Genomic DNA, 25,652 nt, shown 5'->3' on the forward strand with positions numbered 1-25,652 from the left:
ACTACACCCACAGAAGAATACAAACTTTAAACATCTGAGCGCCAGTATGTACTATGTATACACATTTTAAATGAAAGCTTCTCAGATAATTGATTTCTCTTCCCCTTAAAATCACATATAAAACCCATTCTTATTTCAGGAGATGAAAACTGGATGTAATAACGGAGATGAATTTAGAGCTAAATGTGCTCTGTAGTTTTCTTACAACCTTTTAATGAATTATTATTCATACTGCAATGTACACTTTTGGAAATTAAAAGTGATCTTAGTAAGAAATGTCATGAGACCTTTCCCAGTCTTCCCAGAGAGCCTGAGATGCTGTACCCCAGGAACCTGGGAGCAATTGGCTTCACTACCAAATCTGCCGAAGTGTACACAAAGGCACTCATAGAGAGACCGTTAAAATGTGCATGCTCTGGTATACAGGATCTAAAGTTAATATATTCTTCAATCCCATAAAATAGAGCATGTGTTATTTCATTCATTTTATTTTCTATAAGGATGAGAATGTGCTCCCCTCCCCCACTGTCATTCAAAACCAAGCAAAATTGAAAACCACTTCCTGCCACAAAGCCACCAGTGCTGTACACGGAATCACTCAAACTCACTTTCGTGTCGATCTTCTTGAAGGCAGGATCATCCTCATCCACCTCGAAGTAGATTTCTGTCGTGGTGATGGAAAGAGTCCCCTTGGCCACCACCACAGGAGCAATGAGCTGGGCAGGAGTGCTGAGAACAACTGGGCCTGAAAGAGAGGGTACGGGAGTCAGGCTGCGCCTCTGCGCCCCTCTCCCGCTCCCTCCCAGAAGGGTACCACAGGTTTTTAGTTTTAGATATGCACTGAAAAAATAGTGTCTATATTATGTCTTTCACGTGAGATAAGTCTGCTTAGCTTTTACACACTACCTTATAACGAGACTAGAGACAAATAATTCTATAAAATCTCAAGAGATCAGAATATTGAATAAGTGACTTTCAGTAAGCGAGTCTGCAACCTCTGCTTAGAAATCCTACATGGTTAGTGAGGCGCTGACCTTAACCAGCTTAAAAGTGCAGAACGGACTCTCTTAAGGCCCCGATTCTCCACTGAGCATCAACGGCGTTCCGAGATACGCGCTGGGCAGTCAGCGCCGTCCCCAAAGACCAGCCACCGTGAAAACCCCGTCCCTCTGGGCAGCAGCGTCCCCCCAGGATGGGCGGGAGGACGTGAAGGGGTATAGGGTCTAATATATAAATTCCACTCCGCTAACGGGTTTGCATCTTGCAGGCAGATTAATATCGACATCCTAAGGCGCACCGCACACCGATATACGCGCAAACACGGACATGAAATACATTTTTATGCAGAAAAGAAAGAAAACTGTAGCAGTGACTTTTCTCACCGAGCATAGGTCAAAAATGATGAAATTGTAAGACACTTGAACAAAACGATTCTCAGAAAAGCATTTGAAAAGTGTTGTTTCTCAACTTGTGGGACGAGAGAGACTAAGCTTCAGTAAAAGAAATGTTTTAGAAAGTGTGCCCACTAAGGCGCTGACTTCGAATTCCCTCCATCTGAGTTAAAGTCGAAAATTACAAATTTCACATATTAGAATATTAATTCAAAGTGGCATTACTTAACTGCTCCTTTAAGGTTCCCCGAAGGGGGGACATTCTTCTCTACCCTCGACTTAAAATAGACTTAGAAATCAAAAAAATGTTATTTGTTTTTCTGTAGCAAGGGTGCATCGTATTCCCTTCCACCCCCGCCCCCCCAAATGCAGACAAATGAGTCACAGTAACAGCAGGAGGAAAGCAATGAAAAGGCAGGCCCCCTGCGGTTGCCCAGGCCCGGCCCCCCCGCCCCCCCCCGCCCCCCCCGCCCCCCCCGCCGGCGGTGGCTCCTCGCGGGGAGACCGGCTCGCACCGCCACCGCCACGGCCGCAGCGAGCAGGCCCAGCCCGGCGGCGCGGGGACTGCAGCGGAGTTCGCGCTTCCAGGGAGCAGCACACACCGAATCCACGACCGTCCTGCACAAAGCCGGGCGTTTCTGCCGCGGGAGGACCAGAGAGGAATCGGTCGGCTGCTGTCGCGCTTAAACGGGTGGCTATGGAGCAAACTGTGTCAGTGTCAGCCCGCACCGCCGACCGTGACCGCCTGCCCGGGTCAGGCTAACGCCAAGCCCCTGCTTTGACTTTACGGCTTTCTATCCCCGACGAGCCCGCTCCGGGGGTCCCGGCCCCCGGGCGCGCGGACTCCCGGCCTGGGTCTCGGGCGGGTAGCTTCCGCCTGAGCCGAGCGGAGTCGGGGTCCACCTCGGCTCCATAAGGTTTTTCTTTCCAAAGGGCGAAGCGGTCGATCTAAAGCGCCACTTTAAAGGCTCATCAATCTTAATCTAGGTTGCTCAAGTAATTATGCCCGAATCTCTTGTACGATTACAAGTGGATTTGGGTTTCTATTCCCCAGGCCCTCCTTTGTGTTTATTGGAGGGTCTGTGCGCGCGCTCTGCGGCGCCTCCTGCCTCCGCGCCCCCTCCGAAGCCCCCAACGCTCGGGCCGGTTCGAACCGCTCCCTTAACCCTTAAGCCACCGGGACGCTCCTCTGGATGCCACTTTTCATATTTCCCTTCAGGAGAAATCCAGGAGGTGTACTCTTGATTGGAGTGAGGTGAGAAAGAAGGTGACCTGATTCACATCGGAAACAAAGTGTCTTCTTACACATCGTTGGGCCTTGATAAAACCTCAGAAAAGTCGTCATTCTAAACACAGAAAGCTAGTGATTTCTGGTTTAACAGAGATTTCTGGCATTTGGAGACGATGAGTGGTCAAAAACATTAAAAATGGCGAACTGCTGCGTTCTCTTAAAATATAATTTAACATATCCAATCAAATTGGAAAAAAAATAAAAAATCATGATACACATTATCAAAACCATACAAACTAATTTATCGAGATATACAGTATTACGAATTTTACGTTCACAATTCCATGAACTTTTAACGGGGGGCACATTTTCGCTACCTGTTTGCGTTTCTGAAAGGCGACCCCGTTTTCCTTTTGATTTTACTCCAATCTCATTCTATTGAATTGAGATTTTCTGGGGGTTTATAAAAGGGCTTCGAACTGGTCCCTCTTTAAGAAAGACACTCATGAAATATTCAGCCTTAATAGTGTGTCATTTTTACCCTTGTCCTTTGGAAATCTCCAATTACAACTTCCAATTCCATAGCATGTTTAAGGAGCGCTGGGTCTTTTTGTTGTAGCCTTCAGGGAGCAAACCAGCCGCAGAGAGAACAGAGTTAATCCACTACAGCAATACAGAGAGGGATTATGTTTTAATCCCCTTTGGGGGAGTCTCTGGATCCGATATTAAAATGTTTACATAAGGCACAATCACAAACCAGCAGATCTTCCATATGGAAGATTTTGTTATTTGAAAACCTTGGATCCCTTTCCAAATAAAAGTAGTTTAGAAAGGGCAGCATGTCTAGATATCAGAGAGATGGTGAGCTGGGAGATTCTGTTCTAGACGATAACTAGGTACAAATTTAATCTCATAACTGTTTGGTGTAGTGAGTTGGGGTATGAGTATAGATATATTCATTCTAATCAATACTATGGCAATAAAAGGATAAATTATATCAATGTCCTCAAGCACACACAGAAGGTGACAGATATTAAAAGACAGTGAAACAAATGGATGGGACAAAACCTCCTCCCCTTGTATTTCTGCATACAATAGTTTAAAATTCTACCATCTGAAGTGGTAACTAAAGGAAAAATAATTTTATTTACCTTTTAGAACTGGCACTATAATGTTTAAGAAATATTGATCCATTACTATTTTTGAAAGGATAGGGATATTACTTGCCATTAATTTAAATGCTAATTTAAAATCTGAACTAGAACAAAGATCACCCAAGCATAATGGAAAGATTCTTTAGAAGAATAAACTTCTCTTTAGAGCCATGGGATCTTTAATCAGTTGAGAGGGTAAACCTAGAGTAGAAAATACATATGTTTTATATTTAGGAAGGGAACTATTCATCAAATATAATTTAAAGTTAGAATGTTAAAAACCACTTGTGGGTTTGGAGGATTCTACTGAAAACATAATTCTAAGCCTATAAGTCTTAATACATCAACTTTTAAACAGAAATTTACAGTTTACACAGTTCTTTTACATTTTTATTTAACTACCAGTTCAGTGTTCACAATTTTGGGGCTATGGATGTGTCAATACCTTCCTGCCAAAGACCACCAGGAACATAACTGTAGTGTAGAAAGTTGGGTTGATTGCTCACTTGCAGTGAGGGAAACATGGGAAGGAACCATGAGATGACTAAGTAAGAGGGTATCAGAAAGGACTTACTGTATTGTAGGATCAGGGCTTTTGTTAAGTGATTTGGGGAAGGGTTCAGGAAGGCAGGGCTTTGCTCTGGGTTGGGCTCTGTCAGGGAGTGGCAATAATTCTGTGATTGGAGATCTTAATAACTCTTATCTAGGACTAGACCTAGGCTAAAAACTGTACTTGACAAAGAAGTAGCAGTCACTCCTATAATGACGGAAGGGGGATGTTAATGTTTAGGCGTTGTGCAGAGTGACCCTGTTTTTGTCTGTGCTTAGACAAAATTACAAAGTTGTTCTTTGCCTCACATCATCACGTGGCCTTGTCTGATGCTGGTATTCTGTGAGGTTGTTTATGTCCAACAGGAGAGCACCATGGCGGAGCTGTGAGCCCCAGGCCAGCTCCCAGTGATACCGAGGCCTCCTTGTAAGGGTCAGGTCCATTTGTTTCCTGAGGTCAGGGGCTGCTTTTCTCTTCCTCAGATCCAGGAATTAATCATTTCTTAAGGGGGGTCAACAGCATTCTGGCTATTAAAAGTCAATTATGGCGATTAAATTCTCAAACGATGCTAAAATTCTTTACAAGTTTCAATATAAAGCACGACAAAGAATATATATACATAGGGACAAGGAGCTGAAGTTTAATTAAAACTGGCATCGTTACAATTATTTGATGACTTTCAGTTGGCAAAAACTATACTTAGTGTACATGAAATTATGATGTATTTTAGAGTCACTTGAATATTCTCTGACCTTAGTTTAACATTAATACAATTTTATCAGCTGTATGGATTTACTCCAAACTCACTTTGAAACCACATGTTCAATTTGCTTTTGGAACATGTAAAAGACCATTATTTTGGGATAATAAGCATTGACTAATCTTTGTAAAATTACTAAACTTAAAATCCTGCATTATTTAGAAGAAATAAAACTAATCTGAGATCCTTTACGTTTACTGAAAAATGATATCATTCCAAAAAATTTTTAAGATGAAAATATAATAGGTAAAAACTTACAGCTCTATAATGTGATAAAATTTGTAGGAAAATAACTAACAGCATGAGTGACTGAACACATCTAAAATATTTATCACTGCTTTGGACTTATTTTTAAGTAGGGTACTATCAATTTAAAGAAAATGTTTTCCCCACAGAATTAAAAGAATAAAATGTTTGAATCTCAAAGCAACTGAAGAATATGAGAATATGAGAAAGTTGGAACTTTGTTTTGGAATCCTAGGAAAACTTTAGGCATTAAGAAAATGGAGATGTCTGTGTATGAGCCTGAGGGAGAGGGAAGTTAGGAGGAAAATGCTGCAGAAGATCTGAGATTCCTTTTACCCAGAGTACTTACTTCCCTGGGTTTCAAGCATTTGAAATGCCTCAGAAAAAAAGAAAGTATAGTAACAAAATCTCTACCAGTGACGCTTTCCTTTATGTACAGAGAATATTGTTAGTGGTCCAAATATATTATCAGAACAATGATGCTCTGAAATTTCCAAAAACTTTTCTTGTGATGAAAAGAGTTACAGAATATTTTTGCTTAAATCAGGAAAATATAACTTGAACAACTGATAAAATACATAACCCAAGTGTTATAAAGTTAACTTCCAGCATTATTATCTCCTTCCCTAGCATACACACACCACACTACTGATTATATAAACACTGCATAAATCCAAATTTTATACCAAGCTCACTGTGCCCAAGAAGTGGCCTCTTTGTGCTCTCTGGTGACTTTCTGAACACAATCTATCCTTAGATTGAGATGAACAATAATCAATCATCCCCACAGTGCAGTGGTTTCCTTAGATTACTACTGTACAAAATGAGACAGGTGCTTGAGAATGCCCATGAATCTTTTCAGATCTGAGCAAACCTACCTCTGGTAAAACTCAGCTTACCAGAGTCTGAAACAGAAACAGAAAGAATGGAGCCCTCTATATAAGAACAATTGAAGGCTGCATTTTAACAAAGTATCTGTTCACCATGGCAGAACATCTATCTAAAATCTCATTTAATGTGTTTACAATAAATAATTTTTAAAAGTCCTGAGAGAGAATCTGATAGGCTCTAACTTTAACATACCATTTATTTTTTTGATTCCCTTGTAGGACAGATAATACTTTACGTTAAAAAGAAACAAACAGAAACTAGTGCATTTTCCACAAAGACAAACTTTATAGAAGAAAAAGCTTACGAAGCATATACACTCTAAGTAAAATATTCCTGACTTATTTACCAGCACAAAAATATACTAAAAACAGTGATAGTTTTTATGTTCATTGTGATAATTTGCGCTGCCTTTTGATGCACTAAGTGAGCCAGCTGAGATTTGTGTTTCTAGTTATATCACATTCAGTTCAACATATGGAATCCATTTTTCACTCTCTGGAAGAGTATTGACTCTTTTATAGCACTAGGATATCATTTAATGATCAAGAAGAGTAAGTTCCTACTAGACTGGATGAGTGAATAAACGAGGGGAGATGACTTAAATCTACTGTACCAGGAGGACTAGGTCTTTGCACCTCTTGGTTGGACTAGTGCCTTGTCTTTAAGTTCCCATGGTTTCCTGGGCACATCTTTATTGCAGCACTTATATCAGATATTAGGTGTTTAGAAGGCTGTTTCTCCCACTTGGCATAAGCTACTTGAAGACTGGGGCGTTATCTTCTGCATCTAACACAGGCTCTGTCACACAGTAAGTAAGCATCTGTGTTTACGGAATTGAATATAGAATATAGAAAACGATATACACCATTGTTGCATTTTTATGTCATAGTAAAAAGGTCAATTAAAATAATAGATTACATCTTTTATATTTTTCTGGAATTGATTTCAAATCGTTCTTTAAAAATATGAAAAACATTACATTTTATAGAAGAGATCAATTTAAAATATGCTGAAAACCAGTGAGTTACAATGTAATTGGTCAGTCCAGCTATATTACATGCATACTATTATTTTTTTAAATGATGTAATTTTATAACTGCCATATTTTTCCCAGTGTGTAAGTTGTTTCCTCTTTGTAAATTAAATGCTTAGAGAGACATTTAACTCAGCATTCATTCATTCGTTCATTCATGTAGTCGACAAAAATTATACACTGTTTTGTGCACTGAGAGAGAATGCAATAATGTATAAGACATGGATTTTACCCACACACAGCTTAAAATACATAGTAAAGATAAGAAATACACAGGAATAAGCATAGCATAAGGGAGAAAGGGTTTAGCTAAGCGTTGTTAAAGCACTTGATGTATATGATTCTCATTTGTTCCTCATAATGTACCTAGGAGATAGGTACTGCTATGATCTCCATTTTACAGAGAGAAAATGAGACTGGGAGCTGAAGTAACTTAGGGAAGGTCACACAACTAGGAAATGGTAGAGACAGGATTCAAACCCGGTGATCTGACTCCAGGGTATTTACTGTTATGTATACTGCCTCCCACCAAGAGAAGGACAGAAAAAAAAGTTCTATAGGCATTCACAGAACTGTGATGCTTTCCAGCCTTTGTGGGGGGTCAGGGTGAGGCAGTGAACTGAAGTGAGCTGTGATGGATGGGTAGGAGTCAGACTGGTGCACATGCAGGGAAGAGTGTTGTGAAGTAGGAGAAGAGTTTGAACAAACAGATGCAGGATGTGGATAGTAGGAAATAAGATGGGCCAGCGATTAGGAGGTGTAAAGGGGAGCAGTGTGAGACGGGACTGAAAACACACGTAGCCTCCAATGTCAGGTTTTTTTAGGTCAATGAACCAAAGATTAAAGCTCAGGTATTACAGTGTGGAGCAGTGGTGTCTGTCCTTTTTCGGAAGCTCACACATCTCTTAGAGAAGATGACTAAATATATGGCCCCTTCCTAGAAAAATTCACATGTGAACATTCATCCATCCTGACCGCATAATAAATGAAGTATTCATATTTTGGAGAAAATGAAATTTGGTTATTTATCTTAATGTCTTCCTCTATCTAAAGATTTTTCTGCCTCTGCATTTATCGTTATCCCTTTTTCTCCAGAAAATGTAACTTTCCTCCTGTTCAGGTCGGTTACTCTCTCCATCTGGCATTCGGTCCTACCCTCCTCCACTTTAGCTGCTCTTTTACCTTGGTCTCCTCTCCTTTGTTAAGCTTCTGGACTTCAGTTTTCACCTCTTAGTTCCTCATTCCTATTCACTCCTTTTGGCTTCACCCTCATCCTCTACTTAGGCCAAGGTGTTAGGGACATACATATTAATTAATATGCTAAAAGTTTGGAAAAGTCCTTCCATCAATTAAAAAAAAACACACAATCTGCGTAACATTTTATTTTTAAACTCAGAATTTTCCAAATACCTTTAACTATACTCTTTTCTCACTAGCATATTTCAAAATAACTGTGTTCCAAGGAATACCAGTTTGAAAGTGACTGAGCCAGAGTTCCTTGACTTCTAAAGCATGCTATAGACATAACTCATTTCACTGCACTTGGCAGAGACTGTGTTTTTTACAAATTGAAGGTTTGTGGCAACCCTGCATCCAGAAGCTTGATAGAGCTTTTTTTTTTTTTTTTTTTTCCCCAATAGCACTTGCACACTCCAAGTCTCTGTGTCACATTTTGGCAATTCTCATAATATTTCAAACTTTTTCATTATTATTATATTTGCTATGGTGATGTGTGATCAGTGATCACTGACATTAATACTGTAATTGTTTTGGGGCACCATGAACCCTACCCATATAAGACTAAACTTAGTTGGTAAATGTTGTGTTTGTTCTGACTGCTCCATGGACCCTTCCATTCTCTTGTCTCTCTCTCTCCCTATTCCCTGAGACACAACAATACTGAAATTAGGCCAGTTAATAACCCTGCATTGGCCTGTAAGTATTCAAGTGAAAGGAAGAGTCACAGGTCTCTCACTTAAAATCAAAAGCTAGAAATGAGTAAGCTTAGTGAGGAAGGCATGCTGAAAGCAGAGACAGGCCAAAAGCTAGGCCCCTTGTGCCAAGGAGTTCCCCAAGTTGTGAATGCAAAGGAAAAGTTCTTGAAGGAAATTAAAAGTGCTACTCCAGTGAGCGCATGAATGATAAGAAAAGGAAACAGCCTTATTGCTGACTGGAGAAAGTTTTAGTGGTCTGGAGAGAAGATCAAACCAGCCACAGCATTCCCTTAATCCAAAACCTAATCCAGAGTAAGGCTCTGACTCTCTTCAGTTCTATGAAGACTCAGAGAGGTGAGGAACCTGCAGAAGATAAGTCTGAAGCTAGTAGAGGTTGGTCCGTGAGATTTAAGGAAAGAAGCCATCTCCATAATATAAAGGTGAAGGGTGAAGCAGCAAGTGCTGATGTAGAAGCTGCACTGTACAAGCAACTTATCCAGAAGATCTAGCCAAGATAATTCACGAAGGAGGCTACACTAAACAACAGATTTTCAACGTAGATGAAATGGTCTTCTACTGGAAGAAGATGCCATCCAGGACTTTCACAGTCAGAGAGAAGAAGTCAATGCCTGGCTTCAAAGCTTTAAAGGACAGGCTGACTCCTTCGTTAGAGGCTAATGCAGTTGGTGACTTTAGGTTGAAGCCAAAGCTCATTTACCATTCTGAAAATCCTAGGGCCCTTAAGAATTATGCTGAATCTATTCTGCCTGTGCTCTATAAAATGCACTAACAAAGCCTGGATGACAGCACATCTGTTGACAACATGGTTTACTGAATATTTTAAGCCCACTGTTAAGACCTACTGCTCAGAAAAAAAGGTTCCTTTCAAATTATTACTGCTCATTGACAACGCACCTGGTCACCCAAGAGCTCTGATGGAGATGTACAAGGAGATTAATGTTGTTTTCATGCCTGCTAACATAATTTCCATTCTGCAGCCCATGGATCAAGGAGTCATTTTGACTTTCAAGTCTCATTATTTAAGAAATACATTTCAAAAGGCTATAGCTGCCATAAATAGTGATTCCTTTCATGGATTTGGGCAAAGTAAATGGAAAACCTTCTGGAAAGGATTCACCATTCTAGATGCCATTAAGAAAATTCGTGATTCACGGGAAGAGGTAAAAATGTCAACATTAACAGGTGTTTGGCAGAAGTTGATTTCAACCCTTATGGATGACTTTGAGGGGTTCAAGACTTCATTGGAGGAAGTAACTGCAGATGTGGTGGAAATAGAAAGAGAACTAGAATTAGAAGTGGAGCTGGAAGAGGTGACTGAATTGCTGCAATCTCATGATAAAACTTGAAGAGTTGAGGAGTTGCTTCACATAGATGAGCAAAGAAACTGGTTTCTTGAGATGGAATCTACTTCTGGTGAAGATGCTGTGAAGACTGCTGAAATGACAACAAAGGATTAAGAATAGTACATAAACTTAGTTGATAAAGCAGTGGTGGGGTTTGAGAGGACTGAGCCTAATTTTGAAAGCTGCTCTCTTGTGGGCAAATGTTATCAAACAGCACTGCATGCTACAGAGAAATCATTCGTAAAAGGCAGCATCAATCCCTGTGGCAAACTTCACTGTGGTCTTATTTCAAGAAACTGTCACAGCCGCCCCACCTTCAGCACCCACCACCCTGATCAGTCAGCAGCCATCAACATCCGGGCAAGACCCTCCACCAGCGAAAAGATTCTGACCTCCTGGAGGCTCAGATGACGGTTAGCATTTTTTTTTAACAATAAAGTATTTTTACATTAAGGCATGTACATTTTTTTAAACACAATGCTATTGCACACTTAATAGACTACAATATGATATAAACATTAAACATAACTTTTCTATGCACTGGGAAAACAAAAAATTCATGTGCCTCGATTCATTGTAATACTTGCTTTGTGGTGGGGTCTGGAACCGAACCTGCAATATCTCCAAGGTAAGCCTGTCTTCTCTCCTGTTCTCTTTCTGCCTGACTTCCTTCTTGGTATCCCTGAGGAGCTGTCCTTTGTTGGCCAATTAAACCTTGTTGCTCCACAGGGGATCTGACTTTGGGCTACTACTCTTCTACTTTTATATTCTCACTTTCCTTGGGTGATCTCAGAGGTTTAAATTATGAGCTCCATGCCCAACTTGGTTCTCAAATTTCAAACCATTCTATACATTTGAAAAATATGGATACCCAACAGACCAATCTGACCAGTCATCTTCATTCTTCTCTCCCCTAAAACCCTGCATCTTTACATTCCCAAACACATTTAACAGCTTCCACATCATTTCTTCTCCCGGGACAGATTCCCCTCGTTCTTACTCCTCACAACTGGTCAATTATCATGGTCCTTCACATCTTACCTCCTAAGTGTTGTTACAAGTTGCCCTCCTCTCCTCTTTCCTCCACCACCAATTTAGTTTAGGCTCTCATCACCTCTGATCTGGACAACAGCCTCCTGCCTCAAGTCTGGACATCCTAAAACCATAATCTGTACAGTGGCCTGAGTACTTTTTAAAAAAACATAAATTAGATCTTTTCATGCTTAGAAGTCGTTCATTGTCTCACTGTAGCCTTTAGGATAAAATACAGGTACCTCATGGCACAAAATGCATCCCACCCCAGTAACCTTCAGAGATTTCTGCCTCATACTTCTACCCGAATAATTTAGACCTACTGTAGTTTCACAGAGAAGGTGGTAGTTTAGCATACTATGTTTACATGTCGTCTGTAACAACTCCAAATCTTTTACTTATGATTAACTAAAAGGAATACCCATCCAGAATCCACATGGCGGTCAAGGGCCCTGTTTTGTGTTATCATGGCTTCCTTTGTAGATGTAGGATTTTTTTTTTTTCTTTTCATTATCTGTCCTCCCTCTTCACTGTAAACTCCTTGAAAGCAGGAACTTTGATCATATGTGTCTTTTTGCTCCAAGCACCCAGCGTAATGTCTTGTGCACAGTAGATATTCAATATTTCATATGTGTTTTGTTTGGATAACCACATCCAACCTGAGTCAAGTTGGGATCTGGAAACAGAGAATAAGGACCCAACAGGTCCTTCCAGCTCTTATCTTTATTGTGTGTGATGAATTTTGACATTTTCTCTTTGAATCTTTTCTTTGCATTTTATTTCCTTTACAGATAATGCTGGTAATAGTCCAAGTAATTGATTTGCTAACACATCAATGGGTTATAATTCAGGATTTAAAAATAAAACCCAAAATAAAGCACTGATGTAGTAGAATGAACAAGGGCTTTCGGAGAAGGAAAAGTGGGCTCACTTCTTGGCTCATGTATTGATATTTGTTATATGATCATAAATAAATACCCCAACGTCTGACCCTAAGTTTCCACATCTTAGAATGAAGTATAATACCTAATTCATAGAGTTGTAAAGTTATCTGCCAGCATCATTTGCCCATCCACATTTACTCTTTACTACTTTAACTAGCTCATTCCACCCACCCCCGCACCCCGAAAGCTTGCTGGTGAATGAAGACTCATCCATACAACCCAATCTTAGATGCAAGATTTATTTTTAAAGAAAGTTTTCTGTGATATTTGGTTCTTAACATTCCTGTTTTAGATACAAATTGAACTGAAATAGCACTACAACTGTATTTAGCTGTTTCATCTGTTAGTGACTTAAAATGAAGGAAAAATTCAACAGAACTTTGAGGAAAAAACACATAAAACATTACTATCTGTCATCTTCTGATCAATAAAACTGCCTAAACATTTTATCTGGAAAGAAGATATTTAACAATATTTAGCCAGCAAACTGAGGCTGACTTTCTCTTCTTTTTTGCTGATAAAAAGTTGTTCTAGATTTATATTTATTGGACTGATGATTGATCTGATGGAGCAGATGCTACTGGAACAACTACTTATAAATGGATTTCCATGTAAAACTTGTCCTTAGTGCTGACTGTTTATGTTGAGGTACCCTTGCAGGCTGTTGCTCTGGCTCCATAGCACTAAGTCATCGAAACAAAATAATTAAATAAATAAAATATTTTCAGGATGCAGAGACTAATTCGTCTTTTTGTATGGCACTGCTCTAAATGTAGTGGCAAAATCAGTTTTCTACCTGTTTGCTAATTAGTGCCAAAGTCTTTCAGAGGGAGGGCAGAGCACTCAGAGGTGAGGCAGTGATGAAACCTCACCTCTTCCTCTTCTCCACGTTGCTAACGCCCAGAGTTCGGCATTAGGAACAGTTTTGTTATCTCACACTTTTTTTCCCCTCCAAGTGTGACAAATGTGGTGACCCACATGTTTTCAACAGGTGAATAATATCCTCATCATATCCTCTTTAAAAAACATGACATTTGAAATATTAGCTGCCTACATATAGGAGAGAGACGATCTATTGATAAGTGAGTTGAGTTGTTCATTGCCACTACTTTTCAGGTTGGTAGTAAATATAACTATAAATCTGTAGAGGGATTACTTTGTGGGAAACTCTCCATACAGAGAAAACAGTAAAAAATAAAAACCGGTTTCAACTAGAACACTGTATTAGAAAGAACAGACCTCATCACTGTGGTTTGTGAAAGATTTGCAGCATAACAAAGAATGGCTTATTCTTAAAATAAAAAAAAGATGTAAGAACATTATATATAAGCTGAATCATGGTTGATGTCTAACGAACGTAGTTGAATTATGTCCTTTTATTATATTTTAAATTTACAAAGTTTGGTTAGTGGGATGTTGTTACACTTAAAAGTACCTTAAAAGTGTTTTTATAGACTACAGAATCCATGGTTGGAGAGGACATGCATTTTTGGAGGTACAGAAAGATGGATACAGTAAAGTATTTGCAGACTCTAAAATGGCCTTGTAGACATTGTAAAAATAATGAAGGCTAAGAAGGCTAGATATTCAAGGTGAAGCTTTTACTGATTTTCACAACTTTTCAGCTGAATTAAAAAATTAACTTAGAAGTATTTTAGCTTTTGTAAGAAATGGGCATGTGTTAATGTTGTCTCTAAGAGCTTTGCGAATTCTGTTTGAAGCTGAACATGAACCCTTTGGGTATACTATTTATGACTGCAAAGCAACTTCCTAATTCAAAGAGAGAGAAAAAAGACTTATAAAGACTCATAAGGCTTTTTCAACATCAAATAGCTTTTACTAAACAACATTTTGATGAGTTAAGTGTGAGTGAGTCAGGGACATATGGATTAAATTTCCCTTAAAACACATTTGGGTTTAAAAATTAAGGGGAAAATCCTGAGCAAAATGCATTTCAGAGAATCCAGAATGTTTAAAAGATATTTTCCCCTAAATACAAATTATCAGGTTGATTCCAGTCTAGTTAGACTTTGTAATTAAAACATCTTAAGTGTAACTTTTAAGGAATTTTTTTAAAATACTAGTTTTTTCAGGAAAAGAATCTTCATTAATCATATTAGAATTGGACTGTGTGGAATAGTTAGGCCTGACTCAAGCTGACATGATCTGAGTCAGAATTTATCTGCATCTATGAAACAACTGACCTTGTTCTCATCTATAGTATTTATATTCTTATTCCATTAAACAATTATAGTAATTTTTTTCTGTGCTTTCGGCTTATATTCCTTTTTATTCTTTAAATAACACATTTCCCTGAAAAACTCTTAGTTTTTAGAATTCTGTTGTTCCTTTCATTTTATTATTATAATTTTCTAGACTCTTGAGTTCTTCCTTCTTGTATGCCCTATACTTTGCTTTTATCTTCCTTTCTTATTAGCTCAGTTTTTAGGTAACATTCACTCCTTAAATAAGCAAGTTTGCCTCTGGTAGATGAATATTTCAAGTTAGAACATTTAAAGGCCTAAATTATCTATCTGATCATCTTAATTGTCTACTTTCACTTATTAGGGTATGCATATTCTATACCATAATTCCTGGTTATTTGAGTTGCTGAGTAGGGGTAGCAGAACTGATTCTCCTGCTGACTTTTTTTTTCCTATCAGTCTCCGAACCCCAGAATTCTACATAGTCACTAAGTATTCAAAAACTGTTACTGAGTAAGTAAATGAGTATGTGAAATGCAGTCAAATAGAGATTTAGGGAGGTAGGAATGGTCAACCTTAAAAAAGTTCTAAGTAAATAAGTGCAGGGGGCCAACTGTACAGTGATGGATGGTAATTAGAATTGTGAAGGTGATCACTTTGTATTTACACAGATGTTGAATTATAACGTTGTATGCCTGAAACTTTCATAATTTAAAAAAATTCTAAGCAACAGTTTCCTCCTCCGTCCCTATCATTTGATACCTGCTTTTAGTTTGAATTGGTAGAACAGAGATTGTACGAAATGCAAAGATTTGACTGGTTAACAATAAGAAAAACAGTCTGAACAGGTACTGCCCTCTAAACATCAGTGAAAGTGCATGGGAACTGTGATGAGCTTCAAAGGTGAGTCACGTGGGGAAAGTGATTGTCATTTAGGAGAACCTCCCACTGACCACATTCTATTTCTCTTAGTAGACCTCCCTTATTTCTATATTTTTCTCATTCTTAAATTCACATAACGCATTTCTTCTAAGTTTCGGATTCTTGACTTTGATTAGAGTATGTATGCGTGTGTGTGTGTGTGTGTGTGTATGTGTGTGTGCATGTGTGTATGTGTGTGTGTGTGTAAAGGATTGTAAATCTACCATTTTGAAACCCACCCCCACAAAAAATCCAACACTTACACTCTAACACTTCTTCCCCATGTTGCTAGTTCCCTATACTAATTATTCTTTTTAAAATATTCAAAATAACATTATAGTCCATTGGTTATAGGACATCTTTTCCATGTGATAGAGAGAGTTATTATTTTTTTGATTAAGAGTCACAGTGGTATCTTGATGTTAAAAATGGGGACCTTAAGAGACATTTAGTTAAAATGACATAATTAGTAGAAACTGGGATGGAACCAAGATTAGTTTAACTTTAGATGTTCATACACTAGAAAAGACAAGTAATGAACTGAGTCATTATTTGAATGATTTAATTAGTATGAACATATGATCTGATAATTCAAGCTCCCAAATACTTAATTTCAAGAGCTCAAAAATTTTATTTTGTCTCTTTGTTCTGGTATAAATTAACTAGATAATTATCTCAGCTCTCCAGTTTACCTATAATGAAACTTTTTCAATGGGAACATTTTAAGGGCAAGTAATGTTGTTACATTTCTTCATGGTTCAAAGGTACATGGGATATGGTTGATAGCCTTAAGGAATTTACAGTCTAAAAGGAGGGATAAAACATATAGAACAGCATCTACAAAACAACGCTTTATGTAATAAGTGTCTTAAGATTAATATAATCAAAATTTGGGGGGCAGTTATAATAAAAAAGATAGATAATAACCAGCATTGGGAAGAATGTGGAGAAACTGGACCCTCCCACACTGCTGATGGCAATTAAAATAATGAAGCCACTTTGGAAAACAGCCTAGCAGTTCCTCAAAAAGTTAAAAATAGAGTAATTATTTGACCCAGCAATTCCATGCCTAGGCACATACTCAAGAGAAAAAACTTATGTTCAAATAAAATGTTGTAAATAAAAGTTCATAGCAGTATTGTTAGTTATAACAGCCAAAAAGTGGAAACGAACCAAATGTCCATCAACATTTGAATGGATAAATGACAAAGAATGGATAATGTGGTACATTCACACAGTGGAATATTATTCGTCATAAAAAAGATATACATGTTATGACATGGATGAACCTTGAAAACATCATGCTAACTAAAAGAAGCCAGTCACAAAAGACTGCATATTATATGATTCCACTGATATGAAATGTCCAGAATAGGCAAATCTATGGAGACAGAAAGTAGATTAGTGGTCCTCTAGGGCTGTGGAGGAAGAATGGGAAAGTTGGGGGGAATAGCCAAAGAATATGAGATTCCTTTTTGAGGTGATGAAATGTGCTAAAATTGTGGCAATGGTTGCATAACTGTGAATATACAAAAATCATTAAAATCATTGTGCACTTTAAATGGGTCAATTGTATGGTATGTGAATTGTATCTCAATAAAGTTGTTGTCAAAAAATGTTATGGGGGGCTTCCCTGGTGGCGCAGTGGTTGAGAGTCCTCCTGCTGATGCAGGGGACACAGGTTTGTGCCCCAGTCCGGGAAGATCCCACATGCCGCGGAGCGGCTAGGCCCGTGAGCCATGGCCACTGAGCCTGCGCGTCCAGAGCCTGTGCTCCGCAATGGGAGAGGCCACAACAGTGAGAGGCCCGTGTATCACAATAAAAAAAAAAAAAAAGTTATGGGGTGATAAGGCTGGCTAGTGAATATTTCACAAAGTATTTTATTTAAATAGGTATAAAAAAGGGTAGAGATTTTGATAGGAGAAGATAAGGGAGGGTGTAGATTAGAGATGTGTGAAGGATATTTCAGGTAAAAAGAGAAGTTTGGACATTGGCGGTGTGGGCTTGTAGAAAATCGTTTAAGTTATTTGACATTAAATACATGGGTGGATTGTTGGTAATAACAGCTTACATATACATAAACAAAACATTTTTAACAACTTACAGAACTGATAAAGCATGAAGGGCCATCATCATTAACATTAACTCAGAATTCTCTAAATTAGCAAAATTACTAACATTTGGAAGTAACAATAAAGGAATCCGTATGAATTCTAATTCTATTATGTAAAATATTTCTATTGTTACCCGCATATGTGACAGAACTACTACTCTAAAAGAAATTAAATATATTCTATTAGTGGGAGACAAGCCTTTCTATCAATTGAATTAAATCATTCACTTGTCAATTCACACAAATTTGAGTTAATTTTAAATTTTAGTTACTCAATAATTACTTGAAGAAATAACCTGCCAAGCTAAATTTCAAATTAAAATAAATAATTGAGATTTTAGATTAAAATCAGTTGAATTACACAAATTAATTTCAATGTTTTAAGTAACAATATAATTAGTAAGTTGAAATTTTTAATTACATATGAAATCTTAGGTGCTAATTCACTTTGGTCAATCTCTACAAACTAAAAAAGCAATTAAAATAAATTAAGTTAGGTGTTATTAATGTAATAATTGATTGGCATAGTTCTATATTATAATCATATTAGCCATTTGCAACAATACATAATAAATTGAGTAATTACTAGTCACACATATTTAACTTGCCTCTTGAGATGAACAGCTTGGGAAGAAAGGGAACTAAAAGTGAAACAGAAAATTGTATGACACTTAAAACTGTAGAACTTTGCGGACATCGTATCTTTATTAAAACTAGAAAATTCCAAGGAAAATGGGGAAAACATGAGAAAGGGTCAATGTTTAAATACAGTTGTGCTGAAAATACCCTGTCAGATTTTTTTAACTCACTAGATGATTTTGGGGAACACATATATAAAACTAAAATGAATTATTATGCTTATTCATAAACTTCTAAGTATATCTACATATTTATTTAAAGACACTATTTTGTGTATTTTAGTTTGTGCCATATACTACATATTTTTAAGGAAATACATTATTTTATACACTTGTTAACCTTATGCAAGCTACTTAAATTTGTCTTGACCTCTATAACCTCATTTGTAAAATTAAGGTAATAATAATTGTATCTACCTCTCAGGATTGTTGTGACTATTAAATAGGTTATTGCACATGAAGCCCTTCAAACACCACCTGGTTCCTAGCAAGACATGCTGGCTATACTTCCTCTTCTTTTTCTTTTTATAAACAGAAACTGATCCTAAGAAAGACATTATTATTTAGCAAATTTTGACTTCTGAGACAGAGATAACAATTATTTGGATAAGAATTTGTTAGAGCAACAAAAAAGTTATGTATTTATGTGGTTTAAAACTTATAGCTGATTTTTTCAAAACCTACTGGTTCATAATTAACTTCCAAAATTATTATTATTATTATTATTATTTTGCAGTATGCGGGCCTCCCACTGCCGTGGCCTCTCCTGCCGCGGATCACAGGCTCCGGACGCGCAGGCCCAGCGGCCATGGCTCACGGGCCCAGCCGCTCTGCGGCATGTGGGATCCTCCCAGACCGGGGCATGAACCCGCGTCCCCCGCATCGGCAGGCGGACTCTCAACCACTGCGCCACCAGGGAAGCCCCAAAATTATTTTTATGTGACATTGTCACTATCATGGCAGTCCAGATTAGTAAGTAGGCTTCAGCATAACGTTAGACACCTATATATTATACAGACTATTTCTGTGACTGTTACTTCTCCCTTCACAAAATATCTATCCCCTACTTCTTTTCTACTGCATTCAAAGTTCAGGGTCACATTTGTGCACTGCTGATTTAAACATGAACACTGTAGACTAAGTAGAAGATCAATATTTTAGGACAGTTTATAAGATTTTTCAGACACGAGGATTCCACAGAAAGAGTATGAGTTAGGATTTGGTGGATAGGGAAAAGAGCAAATCTGCTCAAAGAAAAATCTGTTTAAAAGACAGAAGTTGTAGGAGTATTGATAGAGACCGTTGGCTAAGATTCGATTTTTAAACAGTTTATTTCAAGCCTGCTTTCATTGCTCTTTACATATTTTAACTTAATGTTATTTTGAGAATTTTGTTTATAAGCATAAATTAATATTAATAATTACTCAAGCTACCATTAAAAGAGAGAAATATAAAGGAGTCATTAATCATTACCAGATTTTGCTTCTGGTATTAGTGAGCATATCTCATCATAATAAACTTCAAGGTACTAGCCAAATTTGTATCAACTAATTACCTTTAGTGGGAACTAAAGACCAGAGATGCTAAACTAAACTGTATAATTATTGAAGATATCTGTGAGGATATGTGAATGAGGAAAGGCAACACATTACTTCAAAAGGTCAGAAATCGTGTTTGTGAATTTTCTCTAGTTCTTTAGGATCAAGAATAAGACCAGAAAATGAGAAAACAATCTGTGGCAAAAAGAAATAATGGACTTCATTTGCTTAAATTGCCAAGTGGCCTCAGATAAAAATCTCTGAACTACTAAAAAATCCCACAAAAACAACAATACTAAAACTTGAACATTTCCTCAGAAATTCAAGGTAAACATTTGTTCATGGACTTAAGATTAGTTTTAAATAGGAAAAATCGTTTTCATGATACAGAATTGCTAATAACATAGGCATATCCAGGAGCTGGTGTTAGAATAACCTTATTAAACATTTTCTAAAAGAGGAAGAATAACGTTCCTCTCCAGTTTACAATTAACATCTTCTCTTTGGTAAAAGTGAGAGATTTCTAACTGGCAGAAATATTGTTGGAGACTTTCCTAATGCATGCCAGGTAATTTTCAGCTCAGTTCTGGAAACAGGAGCGCTATTTTGTAAACATAATGATGAATGTAAGTCCACTTCTCTATTGTCATCTGCCACTCCAATGTTGTATGGGGTGAAAATATAGAATAGAGGTAAGATTCAACCACTTCTGAGACTCTAAAGCAGGAGTTTTTAGCCTGAGATCTAGGATATGATTCCACAGACTGGATTCCAGGGGTCAGTGAACCCTCTGATACTGTGTACAAGATTGTCTGTGTACCTTCATGAAACAATCTGCTTTCACCAGATTCTCAAAAGTGGTTTAAAAACCAAAAATGGTTATATGCCAACACTAAGGTATATACAGTCCACTGGGCCATTGTAGATGCTGCTCTGAACTGACCTTAGACGAGCACCAGGACAAAGTGAAAACTGAGGGTGGGCAGGTGAAAGTATGTCTCCTAGTAGTGGGGATTAGCCGTGCGGGGAGAGAGGAAAAAAAAGAGAGATGGGGAGGGACATTCCCAAGAGTGACAGCAGGAAGGAAATGGCTATTTCAATGGTCACCTGCCCGAAGTGGCTATTTTTCACAGCTGTTAGCATGTTAGTCATATGTGAAGTCTACCATCCCGTTCCCCCCGCCAGCCCCCCAATTATTTAGGCAGTTAGATGGGAACAGTTTATGCTATCCATTATTTCTCCTATATTAAAAGTTGCTCTTCACTACACAGAAAGTAGATGCTATTCATTTATCGTTAGTTTGATATGTATTTTCCTCTTTTCAGTACTAGAAATGAGATAAATTATTAACATTCACATGATTGAGTATTGCTCCAACCACTGGCTCTAGCTTATTCATCAGGAGATAGATTTTAAATTCAATAACTTTGTGTGCATTTATTACTTACAACAAATAAAAAAATATTTAAAAATTTACCTGCAAGGTTGTCGATTTCCTTCTCTTGGAGCAGACTGACTGCATCGTCATCTCCTTCCAGCATAAGCTCTGTCTCTGCATTCTGATTCACTATTGCTTGACTCCGGAATGTTTTCTTAGACTTTACTACATCTTCTTCAGTGCCTAATCACAACCAAAACATAATAATTTAGGTCATTGTGATTTACTTTCTTATAAATCCATTACTTCCTTATAAATATATATGCTGCATTTACATACTACTTTCAATTATAGAAGATTTTTACCTTCTTTATCTTGTTTGGCCTAAGTAACTCCACGAGAAAGGCAAGGGGTGTAATCACCTGCTCTTATGTTGCAGATGAGGAACAGGCTGAGAAAGCTACATGCCTTGTTGGGGAACCTAGGACTTGGGACTCTAAGATCACTGCACTTTCTACCAAAAATCTGTACTTCACCACAAACCTGGTTTTCTGATCCATAAAATTAAACACTTTTACACAATTATACTTCAGTGTGAATTAGATAATCAACTGATCAGATCATTTTTTAAAGTAGGTAAGTATGAAGAAAGCATTCACATCTGAAGGGAGAAATGATTGTTACTAGGAAGCTACAGAAAGGCAGAGTAAGGAATGATGTAGATGTATAATGTACATCAAAACAGCTATTTCCTTAGCAATGGATGAAATAAATAATGGCTTTCTAAAGTGATATCCTTATTTTGATATAAAAAATAGTACAAAATGCCAAAATTCAAACACACAAAAAACAGAAAAATTGAAATATAGCAAGAGTTGACCTAGCATTAACTTGTTAATCAAGGCGCAGGTTAGAAATTACAACACATTTAAATCTCTCATGGATTTGACTGCTTAACAAATATTTCAATATTTGCATTCAAACATCTGCTTTGGCAGGTGCCATTGAATCTGAAATTATCTGAGCTACAAGTAAATTATATGTATACAGCTAAGAAATACCTTTATTTCATGTCACTTGAAGTTGGAATTCAACCTGGAAGAAAATGGTGTAATCTACTGTGTTCTAGCTTTAGTATTAGGATATAGGCTTCAAGGAGCAGCATTAACTAGAAAAACACCTTCACATTTCATTTGGTATAGTGGATATATTCCTGAATATGGGAGCCTAATAAATCACTGCTACACAGTATTTTTGTGTCATAGTTTAGGGGATGTTATGGTATTGTGTACACATGCAATTACTCTGCAAATCTTGTCATGCCTTTGGCCAAAATCCTCTCCAGTGAACAATGAATACTTCCGGTCAATTCTCCTAGGCCCAGTACAGGACTTCCAACAGTCCCTTACTGCCTGTGGATATTTGCTCTACCATTTTCTTGGACGTGCATCTAGCTGTGGTAAAACTTGCATTGTAAACCAGACTGTTAGCTTCTTTCTTTGCAGCTTTCACATTTCTTTTTGTTAGTGACTCAGAGCCAATTCTGTTTGCTAAAACATTAACAAATTGACACAAAGGTAGCCCAGAGAGGAGTAAAAAACACATGTCGAGGAACACAGCATGTCATGACAGCACTGTAGAGTGTCACTGGCTGAGAGGTACCGTCTGTCATCCTAGCTCTTACTGGACAATAGCCTCTAGAGAGCATGGTTTAAATACAGCTTAACAATATAAAGTAACAGATTGTTAAATATATCTTTCAATAAATACTTCAGAGACATACAGATCAATGCTACATGGAAGGTGAGGGGAATTAAATGGCTTATATGTGTAGTCCTCTTTCACTGGCCCACAGATGATTCTTATTTCTGGAATAAAAGCTCGAGGATTGATTACTGAATGCTCCAGAACCTTATCTTAATTTCATTTGGATTCTTGGTGATATAAAGCCCGCACAACAGTAATCTTCTGGGGACAGCTATCTTTATACGTTGTTTGCTTCTTGGGTAGTAACTTAATTTGAGAAACTTGGAGCTTGCATCATCTGAGAACAAAGAGGCAAATCCAGTGATTAATAACCAAGAAATCTCTCCTGAGGTCTTTATAGCCATATTTCTACTAGGCATCTTCAGCTGGATATTCCTAGTTCCACGTTTCCCTAACTGAACAAATTATCTTTTGCTTCTACACCTTCTCCTGTTTTGATCTACCCACTTAATTAAGCCACAGACACAGGATTCATTCTGTAAGGTGACGGACTCGACCCATCTCAAGCCATTATCATTCTGGTTTAGAAGGCCTTAATAGCTCCCTTATTCACACCACCCTCCATACTTTTGTCAGAGTATTATTATTAAACACTAATAAGTTGAGAATATTTTCCTGCTTAATATTGTGTGTTAACCCCTCCCAATCAACAACACTCAGTGCAAGGCTTCTACTCTAGGATACAAATCTAAACGCCTTAGCATGACTGATTAAGGCCTTTTACCTTCTCATTACCAGTTTTGCCTTAGTTTTTCTTACTCCCCCATGAGCAATACTGGACCATTTACAGCTTCCGAAATATGTCATGTTTTCTCAGACCTCTTTACCTGTGCTAAAAGTATTCCCTCAATATGGTATGTCCCTCCCTTCCTCCTTTGTTCGGCTAATTCTTACTTAACCTTCAAAACTCACCTCCTTCGGGTGCCTTTCCTAACCAATCCATACTTTCATAGTCTACACAGAACTCAACCACACTGAGTGGGTGCTATCTGTTATGTGTATGTCTTCTCCACTGGGCTATAGCCTCATTCTGCAGCCTCAGCGCCTGGTACTCAGCAGGTGTGCCATGAACACCTGCTGAACGGAAGTTCAAGTCTACCCACCCAGAGTTCCCCACTCTGATTTCTTAAGGCAGGTTTGTGCGCACTCTCCCACATGCTGTTTTTTCTGGCCATGCAGCGTGGCATGTGGGATCTTAGACCCCAACCAGGGATCGAACCTGTGTTCCCTGCGTTGGAAGTGCGGAGTCTTAACCACTGGACCGCCAGGGAAGTCCCATCCCTTATGCTTCGTAAATCCTGCTACTCTAGTAGTTATATGTATTATAATCGTTTGTGTGCTTGTTATCTCCCCACAGCCTGGAAGCTCCTTCCTGGATGACTAGAAACATCCTTCTGTCTTTGTAATCCCAGTTATTAGCACGCTGCCTGGGACACAGCAAGTCCTCATAAATACTGAATAAATGAATAACCTGAAACATATTAGTTACCTCTGGATATCTCTTAATCTGAAGATTCCAGGATATCTCAGAGATTCTTGGTGAATTGCTTTCAGGTGGAGTGCTTATTGAAGAATCTATGAATTCACATGAAAGGGAACTTGGTTCTTTACATGAAATAGTCAATAAAGCCCTTTATGCATGAGTCAGCTTAATAAAGCAAGTTTTTCCTTGTATCACAACTGTGTGCATTCTGCTTTGTCTTTTTAAAGAAAGGCTTTACATTACTCTTGTGTTATTAAAAATATAAAATAAAATCTTCCAATCTTAGTCAAAGGAATGTGAGCTCTCAAATGTATATCATATTTGAGAAATGTACATTCAATTTTATCCCCTCTAGTTTTAAAGCAGTAAAACAATTATGTCTTCAAAAGATAAGTAGTAAACTAATCCCTACCAACACACTGAACTTATCGTCCCTGTTGAAGTGCTATCAGTTTGCAGCTCAGTAAACTTCCTGATTTTTATGATACTGCACCAAACGTTTATCTAAATGAAAGTGTATGAGATCCAAAGGTGCTTTTCAATCACAATATCCTTTATGAATTAGACTTTCATTTATCAAAATTACAGGCAAAAAGAGGTAAGGTCTCAAAGGGCTGTCTCATTACAAGGCTTATAAACACTGTCCTTAGAAAGAATTGGTTTAACACCCAGCAAATCAAAATCTGATTGGGAAGAGAATTTATTTGAGATCATCTATCTTCAGAAGACGTGTTAGACTGAGTGCACTTCTTGGCCTCTTTAGCCATTCATCAGGAAATTAACAAGCGAGTACCACAAACCACCAGAATGCCTTAGCTTTGAAAATGTGAATTATGTGTTAAGCTGGATAGGCTGGACATACACCCTTATTTTCTAAGAAAACATTAAAATGCCATAAAATTTGAAAGGTTTCAGAATAAAAAATTCCTATAGATTAATGAAGCCAAATCCAAAAATTACACTTATTTTCCACATCATGTTACAAATAACAAATACAGGAAAACATCCTATACACATTAGATTTCTTAGTAAGTAAATATGCTTAAAGCTCTGTATGTGAAAATGCCATCTAATATAGAA

At 37.8% G+C, this 25,652-nt stretch overlaps 1 protein-coding gene across 5 annotated transcripts in view; it reads right to left on the minus strand.

Annotated features, from left to right (window-relative positions):
• Positions 1 to 25,652, minus strand: part of NBEA (neurobeachin) — a 629,334-nt gene that overhangs the window by 198,785 nt on the left and 404,897 nt on the right. For all 5 annotated transcript variants that reach the window (XM_049701354.1, XM_033410053.2, XM_049701353.1 and 2 more), the window contains exons 39-40: positions 21,422 to 21,565; positions 609 to 745 (exon numbers count right to left, since the gene is read on the minus strand). In XM_049701354.1, coding sequence (XP_049557311.1) covers positions 609 to 745; positions 21,422 to 21,565 — 281 coding nt within the window. The remainder of the gene's footprint in view (positions 1 to 608; positions 746 to 21,421; positions 21,566 to 25,652) is intronic.

This window comes from Orcinus orca, chromosome 18 (assembly GCF_937001465.1).
Source record: "Orcinus orca chromosome 18, mOrcOrc1.1, whole genome shotgun sequence".
Taxonomy (NCBI): Eukaryota; Metazoa; Chordata; class Mammalia; order Artiodactyla; family Delphinidae; genus Orcinus; species Orcinus orca.